The sequence below is a fragment of the Sorex fumeus genome, unplaced genomic scaffold (genome assembly GCF_029834395.1).
Source record: "Sorex fumeus unplaced genomic scaffold, SorFum_2.1 ptg000098l, whole genome shotgun sequence".
Classification (NCBI taxonomy): Eukaryota; Metazoa; Chordata; class Mammalia; order Eulipotyphla; family Soricidae; genus Sorex; species Sorex fumeus.
In genome coordinates, this window is record NW_026606155.1 from 71,823,782 (window position 1) to 71,836,518 (window position 12,737).

General features: G+C 51.9%; 1 protein-coding gene across 2 annotated transcripts in view; it reads right to left on the reverse strand.

Moving 5' to 3' along the window:
- LOC130041170 (dehydrogenase/reductase SDR family member 4) overlaps positions 1-11,017 on the reverse strand; it is a 330,800-nt gene extending 319,783 nt beyond the window's left edge. Inside the window, exons 1-2 of one of the 2 annotated variants that reach the window (XM_056133214.1) lie at positions 10,872-11,017; positions 10,506-10,683 (exon numbers count right to left, since the gene is read on the reverse strand). In XM_056133214.1, the coding sequence (XP_055989189.1) occupies positions 10,506-10,683; positions 10,872-11,017 (324 nt within the window). The remainder of the gene's footprint in view (positions 1-10,505; positions 10,684-10,871) is intronic. The other variant, XM_056133212.1, reaches the window with a different exon arrangement.
- Positions 11,018-12,737: the final 1,720 nt, after the last annotated feature.

Below are 12,737 nucleotides of genomic sequence, written 5' to 3' on the forward strand. Positions count from 1 at the left end.
TAAAAAGAAATGTTCCAGAGATGGACCCTTGGTGCTTTCAGTCAACCATCCCGTTGGCCAAGAAAACCATTGGTTTTAGATGACAGAATGTCAACCATCCTGGTAAAATGTGACCCAGAATATGCAAGACTCAAAAATTCCAATTGCTGAAGGTTGGAGAGATAGTACAAGAATTGTTTTTTTTCTTACATGAGACTGATCTGGGGTTTGATCCCCAGCACTTCATATGGTACCCTGAACCCCACCAGGAGTAATCCCTGAACATAGAGCCAAGAGTAAGTCCTGAACACAGCCGGTTGTGGCTCAGCCTCTCCACAGCCCTAAAGAATGTCAGTTTCTCTGATCAGGGTTACTAGTGAGGAATCAGTCCCACACCTGAGATGCTCAGGTTCCCAAGGCCCCAACTTACCACTAAGAAATGGTACAAAAGGAGGTACTATATTCCTCTTTCACCCACCCACTGCCACCCACCCCAGATCCTCTCATTCTAAAACTATTCTGACTTTTACATAGGAGTAAGCAAAGGAAAATGTAAAACTAACATGCAAATATATAAAGTGTTGCCTGTAAGCAAGTCTATCTTTAACTTGTAGGACTTCAGGTCACTGAAGGACCAGCAGTCTGTGTGTGCTAGCCTTATTGAGTCTCCTCCCTGATCTTTCTTTCCGGCCTCTTGTTCTTTTCATTCTCTGGCTTCTGGGAACCCCACGGGACAGCCTCGTGGGCCACTCAAACCATTAACAGGAGATTTGAACCTGATGCTTAAAAGCCTCCTGTGAAAGTTTCCAAAGGCTGCTGCTTGGAAAATGAGCTTAATTGTTATTTTGCAAAGAAGAGAGATGAAGTTTCTCCCGGGGGCCTCTTAGAGCAATGGGATGAGTGTTTTGTCCTTTCAGCTATGTGGAACCTTAGCTGGGGACTCTCTGGAGGTCTCACGGCTCACTCCCTCTCCCTTCTGAGTGCTGAGAGGGCCAAGCAGGCCCTTTCTGCAGGCCTTGACTCACAGCCTCTTCGGGGGAGCTGATACCCCCAGGCTTCCCTGTGGAGAGAGAGAGAGGCTCTACCTGAGGACCTCATCATCAGAGAGGCAAGTCTTCACCTGGCGAGGGGTCAGACCCACATCTAGGGGTATGGAAGTGCTTCCACATTTCCCTGCTCCCACCCTTCATTCTCTATCCCAAAGCTCCCCACAACTATCTATGGGATAGAGTTGCCTCACGTCTATCCTAACGTGTCTTGGTCACTTTCCAAGGACTAAACTTCACACAGAACCATCTGGAAGCCTGGGCCTGAGAGCTGGATCCCTGGCAGGCACGGTGAGTGAGCGAGATGTAGCTCTACCCTCAGCCTGGCCACCCACAAGTGGCAGCACACAGACACTCCACCTCTCCTGGGCAGGCAGCTGCATTAGAAAATCTCTAAGAGTTTCACCAAGAGTATTGTTTCCAGTCTAGAGAGAACTTCCTGACTGGGCACAGTCTGAATTTGTGCCTTCATGAGCTAAAGGAACTGTTGGAGTGTTTGATGATATGCCCATTTGAAACTCTCCTCACCCCACAGGGCTCGGCCTCCATAAAATCTTACTTTTGGATTCTGATCAGCTACCCTTCTCCTCCAGTGCCAGCACTGGGACTCTCCCCCCGACATCCTTTCAGTGAACCCCACAGTGGGACCCAGGCAGAGGCAGGGAGGAGGTATATGAGAGGGACCCATAGTAATCAGTGAGGGAAGCGAGATATGCAAGGGCTGCAGCTTGTGCCATTTCTGATCTAAGCTAACCTAACCAGGCTAACCTAGTCCAAGTAACAGGAACTATGTGATGAATGGGATAAAGAGGCTATGTACTGAGGGCGGCATAAGAGATACGTGACTGAGGGTCTCTAAAGTGAGTTTGTCTCCAAGGAATCTTCTCTGGGAGAGGTAGCAGAGAAAAAGAACATTGACAGGACCTCCATCGTGAAGGTTTCTTCTCAGAGACACTGGCTTTCTGGTGGAATAAAGGTCCCTAACACTCTATGCAGCCCCTCTTCTTAATCTAAGTTATTCTCGACATTGGGAGCATGGCTGCCAGAGGCCTGTATAGCCCATGCTGGAGGGGACAGCATGGAGATGGTCTGAGGATTCCTGCCATTAACCCTTTGACTGCTGATCAGAAGGAAACCAATGTAGGGCAGCCAGGCCTGGTAACCAGGGGCTGCTTAACACAGCTGCATCCTTGGGTAGACAAAACTCCTGCCAATCATGGCTCTTTTGGAAGGGAAACACAGGCCCTGCCTCAGATCTGCTTCCTCTGGAAGCTGGAGGACAAAGGCAATTCCCTGCTGCAGCACTTAGGTCAGCCTCCCAGCCTTGAGGGGTCCAAGAGAGTGGCAAAGATGGGGGGCACAAATACATCTACACTGGCCTCGTTCATTGCTGTTTTCGCTCATGAATAGAGGAGCTCAGGTGTGTGCTCATCATGTCCATCCTTGTACCTCTTTGGATCTTGGCTCTTCCACAGACAGCATTTTCAGCAACCCAGTCCTTAATCGTGTTTAATCTATCAGATCTGAGTTCAAATGAAACCTCTACCAGCAGAAACAGAACGAATGGTGCCCTGAATTCCCATGATTCTTTGCCTGTGCGTTCCCATGATACTTTGCTGGGACATTCCCATGATGCCTTGCTCACACATGTGTTTAACCTGATTCCTCATCTTTCCATTGAGGTCCACATGCCACCTCACACCCATGTTCTACCATATCCCCTCCATACCAATGAACATAATTATATACTACAGTATATAATTTATTTTTTATGCTTTTTTATGTCTCTTTTATTATGTGTGAGCACAGTAGAGCAGGATTTGTGCTTTCTGTTCACTTTTGTACCTTCTAGTTCCTCCAACAGTGCCTCATAGAGGATGGCAGTCAGTAAGTTTACTGAATGAATGAACTCATTCTGTCTCCTTTATTGAAGAGTATTTTCCCATGACAATAAAGGAATTGAGGAAGTAGAGCCTTATTTATGTTCATGTTCCCCAGAGTGCCTGAACCAGTGCATGACTTGTTGAACAATTTCAACAAGCACAGACCTTAAAAAGCACAGACCTGTGCACTGGTGGAGGGCTGGGTGTTTGATCACTGTGTGATTGTAACCCAAACATGAAAGCTTGTAACTATCTCACATTGATTCAACAAAATTTAAAAAATAAATAAATTTTTTTAAAAAGCACAGACCATGATGAGGACCCAGATCTGGAAAGTTCAGAGAGGGAACACAGGTAAGAGACTTCTATGGGACCAGAACCAGTGGTCAGGTGGGAGCTTTATCTCAGGTTCCCTTACAACAAAATTATATAAGACATATGGAAGGCAAGAGATAGATTGAAGGGTCCACAAACCACTGTTTCTCTGAGGGGTACTGAGCCTGAGACATGGACATGAAGAATGTGGGTACCCCAACTATGGATCAGGGCAACAGAAAGGGCCTTTGTCTAGTTCTTGGCCTAGACAAAGAACTTCAGCACTAACTACTCTCTTCTGTCTAAATAAGAAGTATTCAACCCAGAGTTGGCTGCAAAATTTGGTATGACTCTTTTTTAAGGTTCTCAAAGGTCACCCCGACCCCACCCCAAAATGTTAAGAACCACTAGCCTAAGGCCAGAGTGATGGTACAGATAGTTGAGTGCTTGCCTTGCACATGTCTGACATCCCATATGGTTTGATCTCTGACATCCCATATGGTCCCCTGAGCACTGTCAGGAGTGATTCTCTGACTGTGGATCTGAGAGTAAGCCCTGAGCACTGTCAGATGTAATCCAAAAATACCAACTAACCTAACAAAAAAAACACCAGCCTAGAGAAGCCCAGACTTCAGAATCTTCTTCCTCCTCCTCCCACCAGTCCCTCAGGCCTTGCTTAGCCCCATCTCAGAGAACACAGCAGAACCTACGCAAACATGGACTGCCCTTGACCTCCATGAGATAGCAGACTCAGGCAGCCACGAAGCCAGGAGACAAGACAGACTGTCCCTAGCCTTGGTGTTCTTGGCCCCTCCCTTATGAAGAGTCTCCAGACTTAAGAATATTGAATTTATTTTAGAAAAAAAATTTAAATCAAGGCCAAAGCAATAGCACAAGTACAGTGGGTAGGGAATTTGCCATGTGCACAACCAACCCAGGTTCAATCCCTGGCACCCCATATGTTCTCCCAAGCCTTTCAGGAGTAATCCCTGGGCACAGAGCCAAGAGTAATCCCTAAGCACTTCTTAGGTGTGGCCCCAAAACAAAAACAAAACAAAAAAGAAAAATGTTTAAAGCACAAGACTCTTCCTCAAGCCTACTATGGTGAAGCCCTCAAGTAATCTAACAGAAGTTCAGATTCTGTCCTGATTTGGGGGGAGGGGGGGAGGGAGGGGGAACTCCCATCAGTGCTCAGAGGATCATGTGGTGCTGGGGATTCAATCTGTTTATCTACATGAAAATAATGTGCTCCAACCTTTGGGGGGGGGGGTTACTCCTGGCTTTGTGTTCGGGGTCACCTCTAATGGTGTTTGGGAGATATTGAACTGAGGCCAGCCACATACAAGGCAGGTACCTTAATCTCTGTGCTCTCTCTCTACTTCTTTGATTCTAATATAAACTCTGAACCTCACACATTCAAAACAAGTGCCCTAGCACTGAGCTACATCCCCAGTCACCCCAGACTTTTGAGCTATTTCCCTGACCCTCTCGCCCTAGGTTCATTGGGAGACAAGGGATTGAGGAGGCCAAATCCTATGGTGCTCAGGGGCTACCTCCAGCTCTGTGTTTGCAGATGACTCCAGAGGATGTTTGGGGACCATTTGGCCATATGGTGTCTGGAATCAAACCCGGGCCTCCCATATACACAGCATGAGCTCAACCCACTGAGACACCTCTCCACCGCTGTGCCCAGAATGGTTGAACCTACCCAGCTGAGACTGCTACCCTAATACCCACAGCTCTGCACCTCTGCCCCCATCCCAAACCCAGCCACTTCAAAGTCGAGGGCTGAATCCGGCCACGGCGATGCTTTCGCCATTGATGTAGCTGGCTTCTGGGGAGCACAGGAAAGACACGATCCCTGCACAGTCCTCAGGCTGCCCAATCCTGCAAGGAAGAGAACAATGCAGCGGCATGAACTCAGGCTCGGGTTCTTCTCTCAGGGGCTCTCAGGCCACCAGTCAGAGAGGGCTCTGTGCCATGGCATGGGAGAGGGCCCAGGGTGAATTCAATCCTGGAGGATGGTCCCCCTCCAGGGCTCTGTGGACCCAACTTGAGTAGATGGAATGTCCAGTAAATAGTCTGTTCTTGAGAATGACCCAGCCTTCCCTCCCTTTCACCAGTACAGACCAAGATGCATAAATTCCTTCTTGCCTCTGAACCTTGAAGAGTTTCTTCATCAAGTTCCACAGAATAGTGTCATGCTCGTATATCTGAATGAAAAGAAGTAATGAGGGCCAGACAGCGGGTAAGGCGTTTGCATTTCTCTCTGCTGATCATTCCATATGATCCCACATGACTCTCATGGCAGGGCCCCCTTTCCAGGTCTGATCAGATAGAACATGGTAGGGTCCAGAGGACAGGGAGCGTCTTCACTGTCAGGGTGCTGCTATGAAGTGCTCCCAGATCCCCACATCATTGAGGAGCATTTCCATGGAGCCCAGCGGGGACCCCGAGACACCCCTTGTGCTCACCACTTTGCTGAAGTCAGTGCGGATCACCCCCGGAACCAGGCAATTCACTCGGATGTTCTTGTGGGCCAGCTCCAGTGTCAGGGTTTTCATGAGACCTAGCAGAGCCGTTTTGCTGACATTGTAGAAGCCCAGCTCCTGAAAGAGGGTTAGAGGATGCGGAAGTGAGGGAGTGAGGGACCCAACACTCACCTACAGAGCATCACACCTGTGCCAAGCTGAGAGCTCAGACACACTCTCCCAACCCAGGCTGGGAGCAAATGCTAAATTGAGGGGACCCAGCCACCAGGCTCAGCCACTGGCAGCAGGAGCAGGTGTGGGGCCTGTGTCTCAGGCACTGAGCCTGTGTGTCTTTCCAGGACCCTTCACCTCACCCGTTCCAACCAGGAGCACATGGAGCCCCCACTCACCATCATCGGTGTGTATGCTGCAATGGAAGAGACCAGGATGACCACGCCACTCCTGACAAGACAGGCGGAACCCAGGGGACAGAGGGAACCAGTCACCAAGCCTGAGCAGCCATTGAGCCATGCAGTCCCCACTGCAGGAGGACCGCACCCTCACTTCCACAGCTGGGAAAACTGAGACTGCCCCATCAGGCCATCACACAGTGGCTGAGCTTGGATCTCTACCCACCCTCTCTCACTCCGTTCCCGTGTTTGGAGGCTCTATCTATCCTCTGCTGCCTCTCTCCAGGGAGTCGGCTTGGAAAAGAGACCCTGGGCAGGACAACCAGGAACTTTCCCTTCTATCCAACTCCTGCAGGAAGTGTCTGGCCCAAGTCCCAGACTGGAGCCCCCAGGACATGTCATCAGAACCACCATACATGTAGGATCTAGAGCAGAGGCTGAGGAGCAGGGCACAAGGAAGGGCCTGGGCGGGGCCTTCCTCTGTGGGAAGAAATGGGGCACACCCGATTGCAGGCTATTCATCAGGGATCATGCCTGTGCTTGGCCATGGGCTGCTGGTACAGCATGTCCTGAACCTTCTGCTCTTGGGGCAAGAAGCATATGCCTGGGACCAGGATTGTCGCCTCTTCCTGAAGCCACTAGACTGGAAATGGGTAAGTGAGCAAAGGCAACGAGAGAGGAAGGGGTGTGTGGAGACACCAAGACTTCTCGTGTCCTCCACCTCACCCAGCAATGCCCCGTCTCTCCGGACTTTCCTCCTGTGCCTCAGTCTCCCCAAGTACCACCAGTGTCCAGTCCCACCCTGCAGTCAGTCCTACCCCCTCTTCTCCATGTGGGGCAGCAGTTGTCTCAGCAGCAGAGCCGGAGACTTCAAGTTCACATCCAGGATCTGGAATCAGAGCAAAGGAATGTGGAGACACAGCCTGCCCTGGGCCTATCTCACAAGACGCCGTGACTTTTACCATTTGTGCGGGAAAGACAGGTGGGTGCAGATGGCAGAGCCAAACTTGTTAATGGGAAATAGGCAGAGCACAGGGTGGGAGAACAGGCCTGAGAGCAATGCCCAATGCCGTGAGCAACTCAGGGGTGAGGGGGAAGCTCAGGCCTTTCAGAGAAGTCAGACCGCACTCTGGTTGTGAGACAGAAGCTAGAAGCAGAGGCCACCAGAGAAAGATCAAGGGAGAACAGGTGGGAGGAAAGCAGGTGCCTGGAGCACGAAGACTTCTGGGAGAATCTCTCTCTCTCTCTCTCTCTCTCTCTCTCTCTCTCTCTCTCTCTCTCTCTCTCTCTCTCTCTCTCTGAGTCTGTATCTGTTTGCTCTCCGGCCTTGAACTGACAACATTCAAGGTGAGCTCATGATGCAGCTGGATCCAACAAATAGAATTGGTGTGATGTATGAAGACACAGAGACTCAGAAAAGAAAATGTGGAAAAGCAAGAAGAAACCACAGTGAGATTGCCACCCCTCAGCCCCACCCCCAGTCCCACCCCCGTTCACAGCACTCTGTAGGGATGGAGCATTATTCTATTATTGGATCACAAAAAAAAAAAAAATGCCCGCTGTGAGCGCTTCCGCACACTCCTGTTTCTTGCAGATGTGGCTCTGAGCTTTCCTATGGCCAACACAAAGAGGGAGACGCGACAGAGAAAGGCCGCCTGGGAGTCAGGGCCCACGCAGACAACGGACACCGCCTGCCCCTGACACCAGGATTTAGGCTGAGACTGACTGAACATTGTCTGGGGGCGCTTTGTCGTAGGTCTCCAAACAGGGCGTGGAGGGACTGGTGTTGGTATCTTGAATGCCTATAGCAAATCATCATGAACTTTGTAAACCACAGTACTTATATAAAGTGTGGGGGGGGGGGGAGTTTACATAGGTGGGCTTACCTATTCCATGTAAACTCCAAATTGTGTTAGCACAGAGACGGGAGAAGGAAGAGAGGACCCATCTTTCATTACTGTTTAGGTGCCACACCCCGCAGTACTTAGGGACTGGTCCTGGCTCTGTGCTTAGGAGTGACTTCCAGCAGTGCTCTGGGGACCATTTGTGCTGCCAGGGACTCAAACCCGGCTCTCAGCTGGTGTTTCAGACAAGTGCCTTATCTCCTGGATTCTCTCTCCAGCCCCAGAAGAGAAGAACAGTCAAGCAACAGTGCAGCTGAACAGGGAAAGGAGCAAGGATGGGGCACAGTCAGGATTAACACGGCACAGGGGACCCTTTCTGTGGGGCCTTCACTCCATACCATTCATTCCCTTGGATGTGGGCAAGGGAGCTGCTTCCCCCAGTATAGCAGAGGCCCATTTGATGTCTCTGGGGGTGGGAATGACCCCCATGAAGAAGGCTTAAGGAGTAGATTCAGGCCTCTTGCCACTTGCTGTTCAAAACACAAAGCAGGGCTGGAGAGTTAGTAAAGAAGACCCTGTGAGCAATGAGGTCCTGGACCTGATGACAAGAGTCCTACAGGACCACTGGGCTGCTGGGGTGTTGTGGGAGTTCAGTTGCCATCACCCCTGAGAGGGGAGGTCAGACATGCCTTCATGCCTGCAGAGCATGGAGCACTGGAGAGGGCAGGAAAGAGATTCCCTCTCGGTCCTTCTCACCTGTCGGAGGGACAAGGGGACAGAAGAACACGGATGTGAACAGGACAGGTAGCAATCAAGCGCTCTTTTCAGTGCTCAGGGCAGCTGACAAGATCTTTCCTGAACCTTGTGCTTTAGGTCTCGGGCTGGCAAAGTGACCTGGCATCGGGGGATAATGTCTGAGCCCACCAAAAACTGACCTGCGGGAGCAGGCATGGTGGGTTCAGCGGGTTCGTCTGCTGGACAGGGAAGAGCCCTGGCCTGGGAAAAGGGGGGTGGAACGCAGCAGAAGGGATGAGATCCCCAGTCATGAATGTATATCCACGCCAGAAAATGAGCAAATACAGCTACAGACGGTCCCCAGAGCCCAGGACAGGCCAGAGAGGACAGCCCAGAGGGATGACACTGGCCTGCAGGAAGCCAACCCCAGTTCAATCCCAGCACTGCATGTGGTTCCTAGAGCAAAACCAGGAATATCTCTGGAGCACAGAGCCAAGAAGGGGCAGAAGGATTCCCCTAGCGTGAGGCCCAAACCCCTCCTCACTCCCCTCCCCCAAAGAAACCAGAGCCATGTTTATTCTTGACTCTCACCGAGAACAAATACTTTCTCCCAAAGTCTGACCAGTGCTGGGCCCAGAGCCAGCCCTCCATCAGTAATTGCAGAACTAATCACCGCACAGGCCCGGAAGAGAGGGGAAGGCAGGAGAGTGTTGATGTGCTGAAAAGTCCACACGAGAAGCAGTATCGGGGCAGGGAGGAGGATGGTGGCTGGCCTGTGCCCTGGCCAGGTGGACAGGTCTCCAGGGGGAGCGGGACAGAGGGCTCGGGAGAATAAGACTCATCTCAAAGCACAGTTCATACCCCCAGGGACTCCCTAGGCCTCACCTTGTCCCACACTTCTTCACTGGCACCCAGAGTACTCCCGACCAGGGGGTTGACCCCTGCGTTGCACACCAGGAAGTCCACAGCCCCACAGTGCTCCAGTGCCTGGGAAAGGAGGGACAGGAAGAACAGTGCGTTGGAGGGGCTCAGTCCTTCCAGAATACCCCAGGAACAAGGGGCATGGAGGCCAAGTTTGCAGGTTCCACCCAGGCCCGGGGGCAGTGGGTGACAAAGTGCCCAAGAAGCTCTGGGTGAAGGTGAGTGTGCTGGAAAGGTCCCAGGGGAGATTGCCTGGAAGGACATCTTCACCAGCACCCCCTCAGGTCACTTGTCACTTGTCATCCCGTTGATCATCGATTTGCTCAATCAGGCGCCAGTAACAACTCCATTCGTCCCTATCACGTGCTAGCGTAGCCCAGTGGCGTATTGGGGGCTCTTTCAGGGTCAGGGGTATGAGGTCCATTATGGTTACTGTTTTTGGCATATTGAATATGCCACGGGTAGCTTGCCAGGCTCTCTCTTTATTACTTATTTGTTTGTCTGTTTGTTTGTTTTGCTTTTGGGGTCACACCTGGTGATGCTCAGGGCTTACCTGGCTCTACACTCAGGAATTACTCCTGGCGGTGCTCGGGGGACCATATGGGATGCTGGGAATCAAACTCGGGTTGGCTGCGTGCAAGGCAAACACCCTACCCGCTGTGCCATTGCTCCAGCCCCCAGGTACATCTCTTTAACCCCTTCCCAGTGTCACAACTGTCCCAGAATGAGGTGGGGTGAAAGTCTTTCCTGAGCGGGTCACTTGTCAGGGTAGTGGTTCTGCTCAGTTAGACTAGGAGCAACCCTGGCCTCAGGAGGTGGCCAGCAGCCAGCCCCTGCTCCTCTGAGGATCGAACCATGAGGAACGTTGGCCGCATGGCCCTGTCCTCTGCCTCCCTCTCACCTTGGACACCAGCCGCTCCCGGTCCTCGGCCTTCCCCACGTGGCACACAGTGCCTGTCACACTCAGCCCCTCTCCCCGCAGTGTGGCCACGGTGTTGTCCACATTTTGCTGCTTCCGGCTGCTGACCACCACATGGGCCCCGTCCTGGGCTAGACGCCGAGCAATAGCCAGCCCGATCCTGCGGAGTGAGTGAGGGAAGGGGAGAATAAGTCGGCCTCCACCTCTGGAGGCAGAGGCAGCCGAAGCAGCCCATTGGTCTGTGTTCTGTTTCTCAGGAGGGTGCTTCCACAGGAGCGTGGGGCCACTGTCAGAGGCCACGCCCCTCTCCCCCACCCCCCACCCCTTCCCGGAAATCAGGGCACTCACCCATTGGTGGAGCCTGTGACCACAGCCACACGATCAGTCAGGGGGCCCTTCGGGTTTCCGTAGCTGCTGTGCCTCTGTGTAGCCATCCTTGTGCAGGTGGCAGACAGGCACCCATGGGCCCGGACCCAGGTCACTGCTTTGAACATAGCTAGCACCTCCTCTGCTTGCTGCTGAAGTCTACCCTGGAGAACAAATCGACTTCATTGATCACTGATACCATCACTGACCTGAGGCTAATCCTCCATCTGACAGACAGTGCCAGCATCAGACAAGCTGGGAATGGGGAGGTGGTCGGGGTGAATTTCAAACACCTCCCCATGAAAATTCAGTTTATAAAGCAGGCAAATTAGAATGTGAGACCTGTGGTTAGTACACAAGGGTTTTTCCCCCTTTCATCTCAGAAGTGTGCCCTGAGTCCCTACAACAGCCATTATGAATGTGGGGGTGTCATGGTACACTATGACCCCAGCACCCCATTTATTAACTTCCTGTGGGGCGGGGGAAGATGAGGATATCAAACCTCCAACCAAAAGGCACACCAATTGTGCAAGGCTGTGTCTCTCTGGCCCCAATGTATACTTTAATTTGGGAGGGGGGGGTCACACCTGGGGCTGGAGCAATAGCACAGCGGGTAGGGTGTTTGCCTTGCACGCAGCCAACATGGCCCACCCAAGTTCGATTACTGCGCCCCTCTCGGAGAGTCCGGCAAACTATCAAGAGTATCTCGCCTGCACAGCAAAGCCTGGCAAGCTCCCCGTGAGGTATTTGATATGCCAAACACTGTAACAAGTCTCACAATGGAGATGTTACTGGGCCCGCTTGAGCAAATTGATAAACAATGGGAGGTCAGTGACAGTGACAGGGTCACACCTGGCATTGCACAGGGGTTACTCCTGGCTCATGCACTCAGGATTTACTCGCGGCAGTGCCCAGGAGACCATATAGGTTGCTGGGAATTGAACCTGAGTCGGCCGCGTGCAAGGCAAACGCCCTACCTGCTGTGCTGTCGCTCCAGCCCCACCAATGTCACTGTCACTGTCCTCCCGTTGTTCATCGATTTGCTCGAGCGGGCCCAGTAACGTCTCCATTGTGACAACTGTTACTGTGTTTGACATATCGAATACGTCACGGGTAGCTTGCCAAGCTTTGCTGTGCAGGCAAGGTACTCTCAGTAGCTTGGCGGGCTCTCCAAGAGGGGCGGAGGAATCAAACTCGGGTCAGCCATATTGGCCCTTTGTAAGGCAAACGCCCTACCCGCTGTGCTATGGCTTCAGCCTCCGCCCCCCCATGTATATTTCTCTTTTTTTTATTGAATCACAGTGAGATACACAGTTACAAGGTTTGTTCATGATTGGGTAACAGTTATATAAAGTTCCAACGTCCATCCAATGTGTACTTTTGACATATATGATGTGTCACAAATTTAAAAGCCTAAAAAGAAAAGCTTTTCCATTTTAAGCATTTCAGAGTTGCAACCTGTCTCCCACTTCTCTTCTGAGAGGCCAGCTTCCCAGCATCTCAGTTATGTTCCCGGAGAGTGTCTGCACAAGAGACTCCTGTGAGGGAGTTCCTGGGCAGAAGCTCCCTTCACAGCTGGCTCCCAGGGATCATCGTGCCAGGGTGAGGAGGCAGAACTGGTGACCCAGAGCAGAGCTGCTCTTCTTCAGGACCTGGAACCCTGGGGGCTCCATCAGAGGTGTGTGACCCCTCTGGTGGGGCTGGTGTTCTTTGGGGCAGGGACAGGAAATCAGGGCCTGGCACATGGAAAGAGAGGATGCCCCTAGGAAATCGCAGGACAGATTCTCCTATCTAACGGGGAGCAGGAGTAGAGAGTCATGGAGAGGTACGATTGCCCAGAGTGTTTGA